Here is a 19,510-nt window from a genome sequence, read left to right on the forward strand (position 1 = left end):
CTATATTCAAACGAAGTGCTTTCTGAGTCCTTGTAGTCTGTAAGGTGGCTTTTTGTCAAAAAGATAAAGGGGGAGAGGCAGAGGTGGACATAAAAATGTCCACTATCACCTGAAGCATGTATGACTTGTTAATTCTTCGCAGTAGGTTTGATCCACTGGAGACTAAAACCCTCTCACTCTAATAGGATAGGTGGGGATTTCCTTCGCATATCTCTTTCCTCAAATACAAATTGACAGTTAAGCACAAAAACATAACTGTTGTGCATGTGTTTCGAACACAAACAGTTCAAGTCTGGGCAATAAGCAAGCAAAGAAATTTGGTGAAGGCCATGCTGAGGTTTTGTTTGTGGTTAAACAACTTGTAGGATTGGTGTTCACGTTAACTGAAGGTTAATGTGTACGCCCATCCGCCATCCCAGCCTGTTAAATTATGTCAGTTTTTGTCTCGTAACATAACATAAAATAGCATTTACTGTATTCCTGCACTTTTCTTAACTTATATTTCACCTTTTTTGATGGTATAATTTCTGTTTGGTTCTGTTTCGTTTTTGTGTTTGCTGTGTCTGGAGCTGCATTTTAGAGACAACATGCTCACTACTACTGTAAATTTCCAGTTATTTTTCCATTTCCTTTACTGATACCATCAACAATCTGCCTCTAAAGTGGGCTGGGAAGGAGAAATAAACTCCCTACATGAATCACTAAAAAGAGAATGAGGTGAAAAGATCACATCTACAGCTCACAATAACTAATGAGTCTCTTGACAGATTGTAATTACCTCATCTAAACCATAGCACAAAAGGTCAAATCACCTTGATTCATGATTTTATTGTCATTTGACCTGTGAGTTGCGCCTATGACTTCATCCTACGTGACTTACATTACAAGGAAGAGCAGCTATTTATACACTATAGGCTATTTTTTGATCATTTATGAACGAAAATGTACATAAGATGGAGGCAAAACAAAGCAGAGCATGCTGAAGGAAGTGTGTGTGGGTTTGTGTGGGTTTATGTGGGATGGGTGAGAAGCAGCAAATGAGGAAAAGGGGAGTTGGGAGCTCAGAGGGAGGGAGAGGAGGACAGAAGGAGGGGAGGGTGAGAGAGACAGCAGGCGTGTCCACTCACTCACCATGCTCCAGGGATTAGCTATTTAAAGTTCAGTCGCTCCGCGCCACAGAGACCTTTCCGTATTGCCAATAAGGACGCACCAGGACGCAGCTTTTTCCAGGACGCGCTGAACCGGGCAGCGCTCCGAGGACACATTTCAGTGAGGGAAAGCGCCAAGAAACACGCAAATGAAGAGAGAATAGTCGTGTCGCAGGTGGAAAACTACCAAGAATACCCAGCTTTCATTGCCTATCTCCAAGCCTACAGTTCATTTCACCAGGTAGGTAACGCCACTTTACCTATTTGAGCCTCAAATGAAAAGACCACTGGTTTCTGGATTTGCTCAGGGTCTCTACTGAGGCAAAACAAAGCAGTGAGACAAGTGGATAAATATAATATACTTGACATTTAAGCCTCTGTTATCAAAACAGCTTAAGTGTAAGGGTTGCTTTTTTGGTTCTGGAGCAGGGGGTGTGTCTGCAGGAGGGTTGCTGATCATAAATAAGTCTGTCTGGTATGCTGAGAGCTTTTTGTGTGTGTGTTTGTGCTACTGTTTGTGAAAACCACTTGTCAAACTTCATTCTGCACGCCCCAGTAATTCACCCATTCTTCTCGTTAACAAGCTATCCGGTCGGTCATCTTAATTGGCGTCACTGATTAGTGCGAATAACGGGGGTTTATCAACAAGTTCAGGCTCGACTTCTCACTTAAATAAGCGAATAATGTCAGCGTTCACTTCCTGACGGGTCTTTAAGGGTTTATTCGTTCAGACAGAGAGATAAGTGATGCATAGTACATCAGGTGAAAACTCGGATTAGCCTGTCTGGCGCAGCTTTTCATTCAACCTTCTACCTGCACGCGCGCAGAGCCGGGCTTCCGCCCCCTCGCACGAGCGCCTGCGCACGTCCACCATAACATACCTGAAAGCAATAAGCCCTTACATACCTCTCAGATTCTGACTCTTTAATGTATCCCCTCATAATATGTCTCTTTACCACATTTCCGAACAATAAATCATTCATTCATTCATGAACAGCTCATTAGCCACAGATAAATGGAGGATTAATCCTTAATGAAGCTTTCAGAGAGCAAACAGAGTGCATTCTTTAGTTTTTATGCTTTTTGTTTATGGAGGAAAAAACATTTATAATCACACTACTGTATATAATGGTCTTATGTTACATAAAACAGGAGAACATAACGATTTCAGTGGATTATATTAAATGTGAAGAATGCAACAGTATGTTTGAATGAATGTGGGTCAAACACTCAAATCATCAACTTTAGGCTAAAAGAAAAGTGTTCTTGGTGTTTTTACTGCTCTCAAAAGTTAAAATGGGTCAAATCCCACCATGAACAAAACACTCAATTACAAGTAAAGTCCTGCATTATAAAAAAAAGCGTGCAAGTATTATCAACAAATTGTACTTTGAGTAGCAAACATAAAACTAGTTATTTTTCAGAGCTGTCTCTTTTTTATTGTATTTTAATGCTTGCAGCATATATATTACATTACTGTACTGTTTCTGTACTATTACATTAATACGTAAGCTGCATTTGGTACTTTATATGTTGCTGGGTGGTTCAATCTATAAAAACGCACCATATTTTATGAGCTCTTTGCATTTTGTTTGTAAAATCTTTATCAGTAACCCTAATAGCTGTCAAATAAATGTAGTGGAGTATAAAAAGTACATTTGCTTCTGAAATGTAGAGAAGTAGAAGTATAGATTAGCATATAATGGAAATACTCAAGTACTTAAACACAGTATTTGAGTTACTTTCCACTACTGATAACATTATGGCCATTGTTTGATGTTTCTCTTGTATTAGACTTCTGCAGAAACACTTTGAAAGCTGATTTATCCACTGTGGTTATAATGAATATTAATGAAAGAGGATTGTATGTTGCTATTAGTGGACACACAAACACTCATACATGCACAGTGTGAGTGTGTGTGTGTGTGTGTGCGTGCGTCATCCAGCCTGGCAGGCCTGTGTGAGGCTCTTGTGTTAAGAGCTGCATGCTGCCACAGGACTGCACTTTCTCCATAAAGCTCTAGGGTCTGATTTGGATAAAAAATAAAGGTGGACATGTGGAGCTACACGGCTGTGGGAAGATTATTATCATGTTACTGCAAGCTTTACACGCTGTAATGTTGTTTACAGAGCAGATAAGGAGCTGAGTGGGGACAGAGGGGACTAGTGAGGTGGTTTTCTTGGGAGAAAAGTTTGACTGATGACTAAAAATATGTAACGACAGTTACAATTGTTGGCAATCATGTCTGAGTAGCTTTACTCTAATTTCCCTGTAAACACACATGCACAAACATGCACTCAAAATGATGAGAAGCTGCGGCGACACGTGCCACATCTGAGACGATAAATCATCAGCCAACTAATGCTTCTCCGGTGGGGGTGATTGCGCAATTTTCAGCTCCGTAAGTGGACCCACCTCTGATTGAAACGAGTAAAACGGCATTATTCAGGGCTGCACGTCGCGCACATCGGCTGCCTGCAGGCTGGAGCCTCCAGTTTGACAAAAAAAACAAACAAACAGGAGAAAAAGAGGTCAATGCACAAGCTCAAACCCCCTCTCATGATATTATTTCCTCCCTTTTTAGCTTTGTTTTTTTTTATCCTCCTGCTCTTTCCCATCACATCTACCTCTCATCTTGTGGTTCTCCTGCTTTTCCTTCTTCAGCCTAACCACCCGCCACCCCCCCTCTCGGCTCTCTGTGGTCAATGTGGTTACTGTCTCTCTACTTTCTAAGTGTGTGTGTTTACCATCTGGGTTGTTTTTCTCTTTCTAAACTAGCAGGCTGCTGTGTGCTGCCAGACCCCCTCAGCCAGTCATGATCTGGGCCCAAAATTCCACACCACTGACCAAGGCCTTAATATTGTGTCTGTCAGTGAGTGAGTGTGCGAGTTCTTGGTTAATACAGAAAGAATTTATAATCACCGTGCAAGTATAACGAAACTATAGTAGGTGGGGGAGGAAACGTCGTCAGTCTGTTCCCGTTTTGTTCTGTACTGTGAGTTCTCATCTCAAAGGCAGAACGTCTGCATTGACCTAAATATAATGGATTCACTGTGTCTGTAAACGGGATAGGATTTCAGAGCCACACCTGTGTGAAAGAGAGAAGGAAGGTGCATTAAAGAGAAGCTAGAAGAAATGGTTTTTCTGTGTGAATTTATCCCCCCCAAAAAAAGAGCTAATGAAATTAGATACAGAGTTTTTTTTCCACTTACAAGTCCTCTCTGTCTTCTGTTTAACGTGCCACAGCAGATCTGCGACTGTGTGTGTGAGCTGTCACGTCTCCACCAAATTGCCTCACTGAGTCAAGCCGCATGAGGAATCAGCAGTAAACAGCGAAAGGGAAAAAAAAAAAAAAAAAAAAAAAGAGGAGAAAGATGTTAGCTGAACACTGAACTACTGTGTGTGTATGTTGCAATCACAGTTTACTATCTGACATCGGATATCCAAATCTTTCCCCTCTGTCATTAATGAACAATGGGGCTCAGTGGATTATCACACACAATTGGGTTTTCCCATCAAACAGAGGTAAGAGGTTCGTTTCAGGCACCGCAGGAAGCATGTTGGAAGTCTGCAAAGATATTTTAAAAAATCAGACTGATTGGCTGAAGGGGGTGCTGTTATGAAAATGCCACTTTTTTTAAATTGAACTCTGATACATTGGTGTGATTTTGACACAGCTTGGAGGCCTGAAAGTTCGATCACGTCTCCTGCTTAAAAGACTTAGAAAAGAGGTAAAAATGACATCTAACAACAGTCCAGATCTCATCGTGGAAATGCTGAAACGTTGCTGTGTGCTTTGCAGGAAATCATCCTCTGTCGTTTAGTCTCCCAAAGAGCTATTTTAGTTTTTTTAATGATGAAAAGATGCGTGAAATGCTTCAGTGTTTCGCCCTTGTTCACCCGGGAGAAGAAGAACAATAATTCTTTTACTTCTCTGCACAGTTACAATACAGGCTGCCCTCCCCCTCCACCCCCTTTCCATTTAACCTGACCTATTTCTTAACCTGATTAGACTAAAATAAATACCTTTTTTTCACTCTAAGCAAACAGGTGGGGTGTGTGGCCCCCTCGGCTTTATCTTATCGTTCAGCGGTGCCACACATAAACTTACAATCCTTCGGAAAATGAGGAATTTGACCGACTTGTTGCTCTGTGAATCTGATCTACTTTCAAGAAGTTGGATCAAAGATCGGGCGTGTGTGCTCAGAACAGATTTAAGTCTCAATCTGCAGTGGGATAGTTCAAGGTTGAGCGGCGTAAAGCAGCTACTGTTTGTGCAGGTTGAGTGAAACCCCACGATAGCTGGCTGAGAGGGAAAAGTTCAAAAAAAAAACTTTTCTTGAAATGGAAACAAAAGCTTGTCGTCGGAGTTAAGATATGCACCTGTGTCTGCCTGTTAGTCAGGACCGCCATAGGTTGGATGACCTCTGTGTAATCTGTGTTTGATTGTGTGTGTGTGTCAGAAGAGGGCTTATCAATTAATCTGGCTGCCGTAGCTCATTGACGTCCTTTTCCAAGATTAGACAGCAGGAGGGAGGGTGATGATGATGATGATGGCGCTGGAGTTGCAGGCTAATTGGTTGGCTGCTGGGCCGCCGTGCCATTCAGTGATATTGTCAGATTACATTAGGCTATCATGTCAGTGAGGCGCGGGATCATAATTCCATTAAAGTGTGACCTGAGGAGAAGACAAGGAGCTGTCAGCGAGGCCTGAACACTCAGTTCTGCTGTGATAGAACAGCTTAAATGGGAAGTGAGAGCTTTGTCTCAAATGTAACCTTGAGTATTCATGTTTCTGTTCACTGTCCTCTCTACGCAGACGTTGCTGTCATGGGTGTGAAGATGCTTCAGTGTTTTCCTTTCTACAGACGCTGTAAAGAGCGCTGCAAGGGCCGGCAGTGCCCCCCAGCGGCAGGTGAGCGGCACTTACAGTCTGACTACTTTGTAGGCAAAATACCATTTTTTTAATTTCATGTCACACCCAATTAAATCTGACTTCCTGCTCCTATCTTTCATCCTTCAGTGCCCATAGAGGAGATGAAGCCGCGCCTGGCCTCCACAACATCCTGGGGCAGTGACAGCGAAGGAGCGGGAAGCCTCAGTCGGGGCTCCCAAATCTATTTCTCCACCAAGGCCAGGCTGTCTTTTAGACACCAGCTGGACAGCAACATCAACGCAGTGGACGCCACCTACTGAAGAGGACGAGAGGCTGCACAGGAGAAATAAAAAAAAATTGACTCCAGTATTTGAAGTTTTTTAGTATTCAACCAGCTGCCCATTCATGATAGATGAAATTTGAAGTTAGTTGTGCGCCGCCACAATTAGGATTTTAACATCTTCTTCCACGTTGCCCACGAAGAACTCTTGTGCTCAGACATTCATCAGTTTCAACACGGGAATGAAGTGGATAAAACGGACTAAAACAGACTTTGTTTTCGGTCTCAGTGCATTAATATCTCCTCTGGAGCGAGAATATAAGACTAAATCCTGAACAGAGTGGATCCACTGCCCAAACGCACCTTTTACTGACGAGAGAAGACTTGTTTACAGCATTCACCACCAACAAGTGCATTGTTTTCTTGTTTTTTTTACTGTTTGTTTTTCTTTCTTTCTTTTTTTTTTTTTAACTACCTATTGTGGAATAAATTTACTGATTAGGTCATGGTCTGTGTGAAATATGGGTGTTGCACAAAGTAGGGCGAGTCAGTTAACAGATGGTCAGTATCTTGTGAGAGTTTACTATTATCAGTCATCATCATCATCATGTGTGAATGAATCATATTCCTAAACTTTCTGATCCTGCTCTGTGACAAAAACCCTCTACACTGACAGTGAAGCATTGCACTGTACAAAACAGAAAAACACTTTCCTCTTTTACAAAAAGCACTGACTGTAACTAAGTGTATAAGCGTCATATTGACACATTATGTACATTTACAGATCACATTTCAGCAGCTGTTTTTGCCTCTAACTAGTTCTTTTTTTTTTTTGGAAAAGTAAACCGAGTTGCACAATATTTTTTCTGTTTATTTCATCAATCATGTTTGACTCATTCTGGTTAATTTCTTCTTTAATATTTTTATAATTAAAAAAAACTCCTGGTTGCATTTCATGTTAAAATGCATTTATTTTTAACCGACAGAAGCAGAAGATTTTTTTTTAGGACGAACAGGGTTCTGTATGTGCATAAAACACAGCAGATGTGAATGTAAGCACTGATCCAAAATGAGTGTGAAAAACTTGGTGAAAATGTCAATGTTTGTCCTTTTCATGCAAAACTAACTGTCAGTTATTCGAATCTACAGTGAGTCAAAAGACCAGCGTCTTTATTCTTTACTAACAAATAATAACAAAAGTTACACTAAACACTGTCTCCTGTGTTTTTATTGATGCTGAATGTCAAGTCTTGCAGCATTTACTGTATGTTGATTACATGTACATGGAAAACATCACTACAAAACACCAAATGTAATTCACATTATTTCCACGTGTGGTTTTATTCGCTCACAGTATCTGAACAAAGACACAGACGATGTATCATAACAATATTTATTTAAAAATTAGCTCCTTAGTATAAAAAAAAAATAAACAAAAAAACCTGTCTATAGATGATCACAGCAAACTTCTCCAGACCTGTGTCCACTGATGACGTCGTCACTGCATGTTCTTGGGTTTGGAGATGACGCCGTCTGGGTAGCGCTTCTTGAAGCGAGCCACGACTTCAGGATCCAAGAGGTGAATGCCATCGAGCTGGTTTCCGAGAGTGACCCTGGACAGGAAAGTGAAACATACAGCGCGGGCCGATCAGTACGTGTAAAATATGTAGAACAGTTAGCTGGCCTGTTAAATGTGATGATGTGTTACCAGTTGGGCTGGACGTTGTGGGGTCGACCGAACAGCTCAATCTTCCTGGTGCCGGGTGAGAGTCTCTCTATCATGCCGTAGATCTCATCTGGTTTGTGACTGGTGGAGCGGACCTGGGAGGGAGTGAGTGGAGTTAAATGAAGATATATAATCTGTTTGATACTACAGAAGCTTTCCTTTCAGGCTGTAGTGATCATATGAGTAACTACAGCACGTATGACAGCAGTTATTTACCTCGGCTACGATGACATCGCAGTCCAAACCTCTGTTGAATCCCTGAGGGTTTCCCTTCACACCCACCTGAACACAAATCACAAGGCACATTGTCAACATTAGTCAGACACACTTTTACAGAAACATACGACAGATTTAAATACAGTATGCAAGAGGATATACAAGAACACAGAGGCATGTAAACACACCAGGCAGTGCTCCTTCCCGTGGTTCAGCCAATGGCCCGTCCTCCCTGTGCGGATGATTCTCTGAAGCTGGTTGGTTTTTACCCAAATGATTTCATCGACACGCTCGTACCTGAGAGAGGAAAATAAAGCAGGAAAAAAAAAGAGGCAGAAAATACATGAATCAAATGGTGTCCTAACAAAATGATAACTTGATGGTGGTAGATGCACAGACAGAGAGACTTACCCCCAAAGACTGAGACACTCTCTGCCCAGCTCCATAGCCCTGTAAAAACCATACACTGCTGATTCAACCCATTAAGACTGATTATAGACTAAATATTGTTAGATATTATAAAGTAAGCAAAAGGAATCATATCATTCTCTAGACCACTTGATTTAATTCACAAAACTTCTGAACCAAAACATTTAGTTGTTAAATAATAACCTTCTTGTCAAGGCATCACTTCTGAACATGTTACTGGATAAACAAGTGTATTCAAATATATTTAAATTGTGTTCCTGCAGTTTTTATAGTTGTACTAAAAAGCAAGAAGTTGAAGGAATTTTCAGTGCTTAGTTCAAGGACACACTGACATTGTAGGACAGAGAAACCATTCACATCACTCTCATCTGTGCTGTTGAGACTGTTTGTGTTGCTGCGGTTACCTGCCGGTGACCCAGAGGAAAAGGAAGCCGTCATCCTGCAAGATGGGGATGTTGAGTTTTCTCATCTCGTCGTCAGTCAGCGTGCCATAGGGCAGCTCCATGTGGATGTCCCAGGGAGGGTCGGCCATCACCACGGCGAACTTACCCAGGATGGAAACATCCAAGTAGCGGATATCACAGCAGATCCACTGCAAATGAAAACACAACAGACACTTTTATAACCTGCTAAAAAATGTATAAACACAGTTTTCAAGCCCTCTACTTAAATATCCACTTCATCTGATCATTTTTTACTCCTCTATTTAAAAAAAATCTATCCATCTGTCTTCATTTTCTTTCTTCATCCGTCCTCTCTCTTCCTCACCTGTGAAGGGAAGAGTTTGCCAACGTTGCTGTCCGCGTCCCCCTCGTGCAGGCCAAGCTCTGTGGTCCCCGCCTGGGGCCCCAGCAGGCTCCCCTCAGCTTCCGGAGGACTGTCGATCTCATAGTGGACGTATTTACAGGTGTCCATGTGGAAACAAGTGTTGAGGAAGGAGCAGTCGCCGAGGCTCTCGTCTGTGTGCTTGTTGATGATGCGACTAAGAGAAATATATAATAAATCACAGTGAAACGGCTGCATAAACATGTTTGTGTAAAGCAACAAACAGAGCCACACAAAAGTTATAAGTTAAAATGCAGGGAAGCTAATATAAATATGTTGACTCTGCACAGAAACACCCACTTTTCTTAGAGCAATGGTTCCCAATCTTTTAGATTTTGGGGATAAAACTATCTAGCACTTCTCTAGAAAATTAGCAAAGGTTACAGAAAACACAATATAAACACAATTCATTGTAGTAGAAAAAGTTTTTGATTCATTCATATTCTATCATTCATCTTATGAACCCTCAGATTTATCTTGCAACCCATTTAGAAAGTCCCGACCAGAGGTTAGCAACTGCTGCTCTTCTGGATGAGAAAAAGCTCCACAAATTATATATTTTGAGACAAAAAACTAATATGAAAATACACTGTTCTTCTCAATTTGATCAAAATGAAACTGATTTAGCAGTAACTGATTTAGCTGATTTAGCTGAGTTTAAAATTTGTACTTGTATTTACATGAAACCCAAGTGTTTAGCCAAAACTGTGTCAAAATGTGGTGTTTCTAATATGAATTTGGCATGTTTTTTTTAACCTTAATTATAGCACCATGTAAAGGACAAACAGAATATAACACTGAAGTGTGGTGCAAAGATGCCCTATTTATTTAATTTATGTAAAAGTCAGACCTGTGCTGTCAGATTTAGCTGCTGTGAAGATTTCATCATGTCATGTGACATAAATAAAGACAGAAAAAGTTTGAAAAAACACAAGTATGCTGATGAACACTGACCGGAAATGTAACTTTGTGCACGGCTGAGGTGTGTCCCCGGAACGCACACACTCCTCTTTGGTCCCGTGATCGCAGAACTCTTGGACCTGAGCGCGGCCGCGAGACCGGAACTTCTCCACGATGGACTGCTCCTTGGCTGTGCTGGTGTTCAGCAGCTCCAGGATCTCTCTGCTCACCTGCACATGAATAACGTCCACATAACCCCGCATCAGTAATCACACTCAAACCTAACCTCTCCTCAACTCTCCTCCTTGACCGTCCTACCTTCTTGCTCTGCTGCTCTTTTGTGGACTGCTGGTTCAGGAGGCTCTCAATCTCCATGTCCACGTGAGACGACTGGCTTTTACTGCTCCTGCCCTTCTTCTCTGCCCCGCTCCCTGACGCCGATGGCCCCGCCATCTGCAAGGACAATGCTGGCGTCAGGGAGGTGGTGGTAGAGCGCGGAGGAGAAGCAGAGCTCTGTAACGAGGGTGAGAAGCCTGGAGCTCTTTTGTGCTGCGTTTGGTCTTCAGCTTTCCTCTTGACTCCAGTCCGCTGAGCTCCAGCCCCAGACCCAATCATCGCCCATAGTTTTGTATGATCCACTGCTACGACGACTGTGGCGGAGGAAGTTGTAGAAGAAGAGGCTAAATTAGGCTGCCGGACCTCGATGAGCTCCTGAGCTGAGAATTTCAAGAGAAGACTCTGGATGCATCCATGAGTGATGGTTGATTCAGACTGTGAACAAGACATACGCATTAAAGGAGGAAGAGGAAGAAGAAGAAAAAAATCTTTAATCATATTATTTGCCACAAGCATTTATGTGTTTTGGATACAGAGACTTACACTGTTTAGCTCATTTGTGATGGCAAGGGAGTCTGTCGGCATTGAAAGACTCAGATCAGACAAATATCCCAGCAGCCTCTTCTCTAGTTCAGGATCTGGTGGTTTTTCAGTCTCCTCCTGAGCGGGTGGTGGAGCTGATGGAGCCGGGCTGTCGCTCCTGGCTGTGGAACCATCTGTGCTGCCTCCACCGTCTGACCGAGAGGAGACAAGAGGGGTTGAGTTAAGAGAAAACTTACCCCACTTAAAAAAAATAAAAAACAGAAAGAAAGGAGAAAGAATTTAAGGGGCTGGTATCACTGAATATTTGGCATTTTGCTTGGAAAGTGGCTCAAGCTATGAATTAATTTAGAGCTGCAACAATTAGTCCATTAATTGATTAGTCAATTGACAGAGAATTAATTGCCAACTCTTTTTGATAACCGAATAATCATTTTTTATGAAAAAATGCCAAAATTCTCTGATTGCAGCTTCTTAAATGTGAATATTTTCTGTTTTTTTTTGTCCTCTGTGACAGTAAACTGAATATCTTTAGGTTGTGGACTGTTAGTCGGGACAAAACGGGACATCTGAGCTTGCATCATGGAAACAGTGATCGACGTTTTTCACTGGAGCTGCAACAATTAGTCGACCAACAGAAAATTTGTCCCCAACTATTATGATACTCAATTAATAGTTTTGAGTCATTTTTTAAGAAAAAATGTTAAATTCTCTGGTTCCAGTGATCAATATTGTTCACAATTCTTTGACATTTTATAGACCAAACGACCAATAGAGAAAATAATCGACGGATTAATCAATAATGAAGATAATCTTTCGCTGCAGCTCTATTTTTTAACACTTTATAGATCAAAACGACTATAAATTGACTAAACAATGATTAATCAAGAAGTAATCAACAGACCGACAGGTTCACAGTGCATGCAATTTCATACTTAAACCTGAAGCTGAAAGTTTGACTGAATTGTTGTGATCATTTTCCACAGTCAGTGGGAAATTTCACGATGGCCTCTTGCAATTTTAAAAGGACATGCACTTTTTAGTGTATACACTACGTAGCTAACTAATTAATTGGACGAATACTACATTGAGTATTTGACAATGAAACACTCGTTAGTTTCCACCCCCGCTGTGTTGTCTGCACGTACCCGCGGACAGCTGTGTTGGGTCTTTCCGCCGCCGCTGCAGCCTCTCCCGCAGAGAGTCCAACTGCTTCTTGTGCGCCTGGATGTTGCTCCATGTATCCGACATGACGAGCCGGGCTCAGCGCCGACACAAACACAAACACAAGCCACTCTTTGGACAAAAGTTGTCCCGCCGGCCCTGCGAGGAGCAAAGAATGTATGGTACACAGCGAAAAAGTGTCGGACGAGAATCTTGACTGAAAGGTTCCGGCTAATTGCTGCTACGAGAAAAAAAGACCCGGTTGTGAAATGATCTATAATCGTATAATTAGCCTAAACTGAAAGCCGTATTTAGGGAACAGAAACACTACACGCCACAGATGACAGTCCCCCAATTAATTTGTTTAGATGTCTTTTCCCGGAAGCATTTTGCGTACGGACAACTCCGACTTCCGGCGCCACTGAAATTAATAACCTGTTTCCTCGGTGCTAAAAGTTATCGCCTTCGTGATATTTTCCTGAAAGAAATGACTTTTTTCTGTCAGCACAGAGATACTAGAGTCTTGGGTTTAATACTCATCTCGTAACTTAGAGCATTTTGCTCCTCTACGGCGGCGTCTCAGCTCAGACTGTTGCTCCTCTAAGCGACGTAAAGATGGCGGAGGAAGAGAAGAGCAGCGAGCCTGTGAAAGACAAAAACGAACTGCACATTATGAAGGTAATTCCTCCCAGCTGATTCACACCACTACTAAAATACAACCTGTTGTGTTTATTTTCTCAGTGTTTGTTTTTTGTTGGCTTCTCATGCGGTCGGTGTCGTGTGTCGCCTCTTTAGTTTGCTCCCTTATCATCTTCTGAGCCACTCGTTACTATAACAACTGCCTGCAACTGCCATGCTTTTAATTTAATTCATTTCTATTAATCTAATTTACTAATGTGTTTGTGGCTCACACCATTTTTGTGAAGAATGGCTTCAGCGTTTTAATTTTTGCCTCATTAAACTGCCTTAAAATGGCCTTAAATGTGCACTCTTTGCTTGCATTCATCCTTCTTGCTGAGTCACCAGATTGTCAGTTAGCTTGAGGACATTTAATGCACCAGAGATGCTCTGATGTCTTTTCTGAAGCCAGTGCATGTTTCATGCAGGTGTGTAGACGGTTTAAACCTTTCAGAAATGCCTATCATAAAGGTAAATCTGTGCATATTTGTTGCAAGTCAATTGTGATACTTTTTAAGAATCAGAATCAGATTTATAGCCAAGTAGGTTTGCACATACAAGCCTTTGTGTTGTGGTGCATAACAGCCAAAAACATGCATAATGTAAATAAAATATACAAAAAATTAAAGCATCTTGAATAATATATAAGAAGATGGAAATTTACATGAAAATTAAAATATATTGTAAGTGTGAAGAGCTGCTAAAGGCTTAAATTTTTATTTAGCCTATGTATTGTGTTTTTGTGGTTCATCTTTCTAGTATTTAGCTCTTAGTTTCCAATATTTACTTGGCTAAACATGGAGTCTCCATCTTGATAAATGTAATATGATAAGTCCAGGACTTTCATTATTATTTCTCTATTTTATAACATATTGGGATGTTATCAATAAACCAAGCCAAAGCAAACTTAAAACAACCATGACAATTTTACTGTTTCAGATTTGATAGTAGTAATTAAGTGGCTTACTTAGAACATGAATCACAAAAATGTAGATATCATCCAGTCCTAATAGTGTGCTGTTATATTGGACCATCTCTAGCGGCGCATGATGCCCTAGTTTTTCACCAACTCAGAATTGCACATCAGGCAGATTTGCCAGAGAGAAATGTGCCTTTGGTCTATTTTTAACTGCTGTTAAAATTTCAACATCTACCCTCCCTCTCTATGCCCCCTCTGTTACAGGAACTTGTGGATGAGCTGTATAATTACAGAGACTGTTACTTTGAGACTCACAGTGTGGAGGATGCTGGAAGGAAACAGCCCGATGTCGCGGAGGAGATGGAAAAGACGTTGAAGAAGCTGGAGGAGAAAGAAGGTGTCGTAATTAGACAAAGAGCATATTTATATGGCTTATTTGTGGAATATAATTTACACTGTATTTCTGATTTCCCACAGAGCGCTTTAAACACAAAGCGGAGTTTCTGCTGCAGAAGGGCAGGTGTCTGAACGTAGCTCCCGATTTCAGCGCCGCAGCAGAAGAGTGCCTTTCCCGGGCTGTGAAACTGGAGCCCGGCCTGGTCGAGGGCTGGAACACGTTGGGGGAGCAGTACTGGAAAAAAGGAGACTTAACTGGTGCCAAGAACTGCTTCACTGGAGCCATGCAACAGGTACATTAAGGACAGAAAGAGGGGGATATGTTTTTCACTCGGTCTGTTTCCATTTGGTCCCCTTGGCTTTACACATAATCCGTAATTCAAGCATTGCGTTTCTAGATGGTGTTGTTTTATATTGTGGCTCTATTAAAAAGTTTCTTTTTCACCATTTATTGTTAAGTTTTCATCGTGAAGGATTGAAAATGCAGCCTGAGCTGTTGCAAACCGGCACAATTTGTTTTCATCCTTTCAAATTGGTTTTCCATTAAAAACTGCGAAATAACAGATAATCTGGGACTATGCTAATCACTGGGTTTTACTTATTGATTCACCTGTCTGTGCCTCATCTTGCTTTATCGTCCTCCTCTTTAGAGCAAGAACAAAGTGTCTCTGCGCAACCTGTCCATGGTGCTGAGGCAGCTGCCAGCAGCGGACAGCGACGCACACGGCAAGCAGGTGCTGGAGAGTGTGGACATGGCCCGACAAGCCGTCCAGCTGGATGTCACGGATGGGACGTCCTGGTGTGAGTAGAGCCTCAGGGTACCTGCTTCTTTGTGGGGGCAGTGGGTAGTGTTGTTCTCTGTAATGAAGGAGCTCTTTGTTATACAGACCCAGAGTTAGATGGGAGTTGTAACAGTGATAATGCAGATTATGTTAAAATGTTTTTTCATGTTGTTCTTTTCACAGATATTCTGGGAAATGCCTATGTGTCCCTGTTTTTCACCTGTGGACAGAATCCACAGTTGTCTCAACAAGCTCTAAGTGCCTATGCACAGTCTGTGAGTATACGCATGCTGACTGGAGCTGAACATGTTTATAAAAATCCAATAATAAAATCCCTAATTTCATTATTGTACAAATGTTTTCTCTTTCTCTCCCCTTTGTAGGAGAAAGTCGACAGAACTGCGTCTTGTTACCCGGAGCTGCATTTTAACCGAGCCACGCTGTTCCAGTACGAGGAGATGTTCGGGTCTGCGCTCGGCGGCTACAGCCGAGCGGCCGCACTTGACCCAAGCTGGGAGGAGCCTCCAGAGAGGGAGAGGCAGCTGCTGGAGTACCTGGGGAAAGTCACAGAACTCATACAGAACAAGGTGGGAGTTCCTTGAAACAAAACACACAACTAATGCTTCCAGTTTCTGGTCAGGATATGCACAGAAAATACAAATTCATTTGTTACCGCACTGATTCATTAAGAAAAATAGATAGAATTCATCAGTGTTTACAGAATTTTGGACAAAATGTGATAAAAAATGTTTTTAATAAAATTCATTTAATATAATTTTTTGGTTTTTCCCCATTTTGGGAGTAAATAAAGAGAAATTGATAAAATCATTAGAGAGCTTCTCTAGTAGGCTAAAACTAAGGATTCTTTTCAATCTTTAGATTATTTTCTCAATTGATTGATTGTTTGGTCTAAAAAATGTCAGCAAATAGAGAAAAATGCCCATCACAAGATCCCAGAGCTCAAGGTGACGTCTTCAAATGTCTTGTTTTGTCAGACAAACAGTCCAAACTCACAGATCTTTAGTTAACTGTGATAGAAGACAGAGAAAACTAGGAAATATTCACATTTCAGAAGCCAGAACGAGTGAATTTTTGCAGCATTAAACAATTAATCAACTATCTTATCAACTATGTTGCTGATTAATTTTCAGTCGGTCAACTAAGACTTTGATTTATCAACTGATTGTTTTAGCTCGAGTAGAATCTTTATCACTTGGCAGAATGACAGCAGAACTTGAATTAAAAAAATTACACGTTTCCTGAAAAATTTAAAGCTCTCCACTTTGAAACTTGTCACAACCCGACTCAAAGCTGGACAAATTAGGGGAGACCACACATGAGTTGTAAGTAAAAATAGTTTTGTTGTGGATAACTAAAATAGAAATGAAAGACCAACTAAACACAACAAAACCAAACCAACAGGGTGGAAGTCAGGGGAAAAAAGGGCAAGTGGCTAATCTCCCCGATGACCTAACTCTGCTCTCCAGGCTCCTGCAGCGAGACGCCAAAGAGTCTGTCTGGAGAGGGTCGTCACAAACTTTAAACTAAATTATGGTTACAGAAATAATGTAGTCCTTGCAGTCAAATCTGGAACAAAATTATGGGAAAATTCAATAGAGCAAATTGCATTTCAGGAAAGAGGGAACATGCAATTATATAAAGAAGATAGATTAAATGTTGTCATTATAAAAAATAGATACATTCCTGAACTCGTTTATTAAGACAGAAATATTGTGTTGTAAAAAGTGAACGTTTGTTATACGCTTTTATCATCTCCTTTTGGTTTTTGTCATTATTTTTTATGTCAATATTATAGAATTAATACATTTGTATTCATAAAAATTTCATCTCTTAGCCTTAACTATTGTCAAGGCGATAATATTCTGTTTTTCACCACAAGGTGGCAGCAAAGTCCTGCTATGTTCCTTGTTTTGCCTCTTACATCCAGTCTGTGCATCTCTGCAGGGGAAGGTGAAGGCGCGTCGGTTACGGACGATGCTCTCTAACCTCAACACGTCGGCTTTGGGTCCCTGCTCTTCCCCTCAGTTTCGCGCTCCGACAGGGCGCGTGGGCAGCCTGGAGCCTCGAACTTTGTCCTCCCTCACGCACGGCCACAACGCCGGGGTGGCCGCCCTGGGCAAGGTGGTGTTCAGTCTGGCCTCTGAGGGTCGCATGGCCTTGTAAGTGCACTTATCCGTATGCTTCGGTCTTGTTGTGATAACGGAGAGCGATTTCTTGAATTTTAAAATCTTGCACTCGCTTTTCTCCAGTACGTTCGGCATGGTGGACAGCGAGGAGACGTGCATAGTGGTGATGGTTTACAACACGGCAGACAGCTGGGGCGTCCTGATAGGAGACACTGTAGTCATTCCTGAACCTCAGGTCAAACGACACAGTATAACACATAAAGATAAGGTCAGTGTTTGTGAGTCGGTAAAAATTTCAGTGTCCTTCATCAATTAGTTCACAATATAATAATGTCTGATTTTTTTTTTTCTTCTTTTTTCTATTTCTTCCTTTTCCAGTCGTTTGACTTCAAAAGTATACGAGTGGACTCTCCTCTGCTCACTATTGTCAATGGCAAGAAACAAAATATCCAAAGTCAGATCGCTGCCTCCGTCAGCTACAAGCCTCAGAGCGAATGAGCCGAGCGAGAAGCAAATAGGACCAAGTCAGATGCTGGACATGGATGAAGAGTTTGGATAATTATGGGAGTGTGAAGATTCCAAAGTTTGTGCCTGTTTTATGTTGTTTTGTACATAGTGGTCTCCCTGTTACATTGTCTTTAGAGAGACAGGTTGTTTATATTTATAAATAATTCCTTTTTTTTTTTGTATTCTGTTGTTATGTGAGCAAAATGAGTTCTTTTGTAAATGAATGAACCTGTGATGATGACTGTGTGATGTCAGAGTAATTTTAACTTCAGTTTACCCTGGAAAAAAAAACAAATCCTCTTATACCTCAAGTGGTGCAGCGTCATAAAAGAGCGATTCTCAAAGTGAGGTTGGAGAAAAAAATGTTGTTTAAATTTACTGTTTTGGTGTTAAATTCATTCAACAATAAGCAAAATGGAAGAAATGTTTAAAGACTATTTTTATCAAATATCTCTTTTCCTTAACTGATGTGAAAGATCTTGTCAGATGTTTGTAGCCTCAGATGTCAAAGCTACAACTGGTATGCTATGTTTTTAAAACATTGTACAGTATTTATGATTTCCTTTCAGTACGCCTGTCTTAACGCAACAATTCCTGATCAGGTCCAGGGACATGAATGACTTTATAGGCCTTTTACACAGCAGACATGTTGACGTGTCATATTAGGAAAAGTGCAGGTGTTACTAATAACATTAACGACGTCTTGTTGTATTAAAGTGTCTGAATGAACAATACCAAGTAAATGGAATTCAGCCATCGTTCATTTTACTATTTACACCTGTGCTTTTCCTACTGTGGCATGTTAAAATGTCCTCTGTGAAAAAGGCCTAATGACATTGTCTATCTGGTGTTACTCTAGTTAAAAAAAAATATCTGTACAAAACACACAATTCACATTACACAAGATATCTAATCCAGACTCCACTGGTTCTCCAATCAACAACCCAGATTGCTGCAATTCATACAAATTAACTTGTTTTCTGCTCTGTGCAACACTGCAAATCAAATTACAACCTACCCTTAGTCATCCAGTAACATTTATGTACTGTATAAGGTAAAGGAAAATGTGATTTTTTTTTTATGCCGATCTGATGTGGCAATAACACCACTGACCTTTTGATGTTACACTGTATTCTCCCTCAGTTTTCTCCACTCCAGTTAGGGTTAGACTATCCATGACTAGCAAAACTTTTTTGTACATTTCAGATGTTAATCACACATGAAATTACTGACGGGAAAAACTAAGGGCTGAATTCTACAGCGATGTCTTCTCAAATGTTTTATTTCGTAAAATCTGTCTGTTTTTTTGACAAGGAGCAGGTGAAGCTTACTCATTTACGGTCAATCTGACACAATTTACATGAACAGGGAAGTCTGTTCTGCGCAAACAAACAGTTTATGTTGTATTTACATTGTCTACTGCTTGAACAGAGAGCAGGACTGAAAATTCATATTGGCTTTCACTGCCAGTTGTAGCCCAGTATTTGCTTTTTTTGGCCACATTTATGTCTCAAAATGACAAATAACACTATGAAAATGCACCCAAGCAACAACTTCAACTTAAATAATAACAGAACTTTGTTAACATATATGAATAAATGCGGTTAAGCTGATGCCCCACATCCACTGTGAAACCTGTG

At 41.0% G+C, this 19,510-nt stretch overlaps 3 protein-coding genes across 3 annotated transcripts; 2 read left to right on the forward strand and 1 right to left on the reverse strand.

Moving 5' to 3' along the window:
- The first annotated feature begins 1,151 nt into the window (after window positions 1-1,151).
- si:ch211-237l4.6 (uncharacterized protein LOC446130 homolog) lies at window positions 1,152-7,515 on the forward strand. Its single transcript, XM_067580801.1, has 3 exons — window positions 1,152-1,389; window positions 5,969-6,064; window positions 6,173-7,515. Exons 2-3 carry the CDS (start codon window positions 5,980-5,982, stop codon window positions 6,343-6,345), a joined length of 258 nt encoding a protein of 85 aa, XP_067436902.1. The 5' UTR covers window positions 1,152-1,389; window positions 5,969-5,979; the 3' UTR covers window positions 6,346-7,515.
- A 103-nt stretch (window positions 7,516-7,618) lies between these two features.
- On the reverse strand, window positions 7,619-12,831 carry mettl3 (methyltransferase like 3). The gene is made up of 11 exons (XM_067580799.1): window positions 12,426-12,831; window positions 11,281-11,471; window positions 10,720-11,172; window positions 10,456-10,631; window positions 9,445-9,658; window positions 9,081-9,268; window positions 8,659-8,697; window positions 8,436-8,544; window positions 8,248-8,313; window positions 8,014-8,126; window positions 7,619-7,918 (listed from the first exon to the last, which is right to left on the reverse strand). The coding sequence occupies exons 1-11, from the start codon at window positions 12,526-12,528 to the stop codon at window positions 7,804-7,806; spliced, it is 1,767 nt and encodes a 588-aa protein (XP_067436900.1). The 5' UTR covers window positions 12,529-12,831; the 3' UTR covers window positions 7,619-7,803.
- A 42-nt stretch (window positions 12,832-12,873) lies between these two features.
- Window positions 12,874-19,504, forward strand: ttc5 (tetratricopeptide repeat domain 5). The gene is made up of 9 exons (XM_067580800.1): window positions 12,874-13,119; window positions 14,303-14,435; window positions 14,516-14,727; window positions 15,085-15,235; window positions 15,400-15,491; window positions 15,600-15,803; window positions 17,182-17,396; window positions 17,487-17,631; window positions 17,742-19,504. The coding sequence occupies exons 1-9, from the start codon at window positions 13,057-13,059 to the stop codon at window positions 17,859-17,861; spliced, it is 1,335 nt and encodes a 444-aa protein (XP_067436901.1). The 5' UTR covers window positions 12,874-13,056; the 3' UTR covers window positions 17,862-19,504.
- Window positions 19,505-19,510: the final 6 nt, after the last annotated feature.

The sequence above is a fragment of the Thunnus thynnus genome, chromosome 22 (assembly GCF_963924715.1).
Source record: "Thunnus thynnus chromosome 22, fThuThy2.1, whole genome shotgun sequence".
Classification (NCBI taxonomy): domain Eukaryota; kingdom Metazoa; phylum Chordata; class Actinopteri; order Scombriformes; family Scombridae; genus Thunnus; species Thunnus thynnus.

Excerpts from the sequence above, each read along its gene's own strand:
- si:ch211-237l4.6 (XM_067580801.1), top strand. The coding sequence starts at position 5,980 with ATGGGTGTGAAGATGCTTCAGTGTTTTCCTTTCTACAGACGCTGTAAA. Across the intron at positions 6,065-6,172 it reads GCAGTGCCCCCCAGCGGCAG|TGCCCATAGAGGAGATGAAG; the intron begins GTGAGCGGCACT and ends TTCATCCTTCAG.
- mettl3 (XM_067580799.1), bottom strand. The coding sequence starts at position 12,528 with ATGTCGGATACATGGAGCAACATCCAGGCGCACAAGAAGCAGTTGGAC. Across the intron at positions 11,173-11,280 it reads TCACAAATGAGCTAAACAGT|TCTGAATCAACCATCACTCA; the intron begins GTAAGTCTCTGT and ends TCTTGTTCACAG. Across the intron at positions 9,269-9,444 it reads GCAAACTCTTCCCTTCACAG|TGGATCTGCTGTGATATCCG; the intron begins GTGAGGAAGAGA and ends TTTCATTTGCAG.
- ttc5 (XM_067580800.1), top strand. The coding sequence starts at position 13,057 with ATGGCGGAGGAAGAGAAGAGCAGCGAGCCTGTGAAAGACAAAAACGAA. Across the intron at positions 14,436-14,515 it reads GAAGCTGGAGGAGAAAGAAG|AGCGCTTTAAACACAAAGCG; the intron begins GTGTCGTAATTA and ends GATTTCCCACAG. Across the intron at positions 14,728-15,084 it reads TCACTGGAGCCATGCAACAG|AGCAAGAACAAAGTGTCTCT; the intron begins GTACATTAAGGA and ends CCTCCTCTTTAG.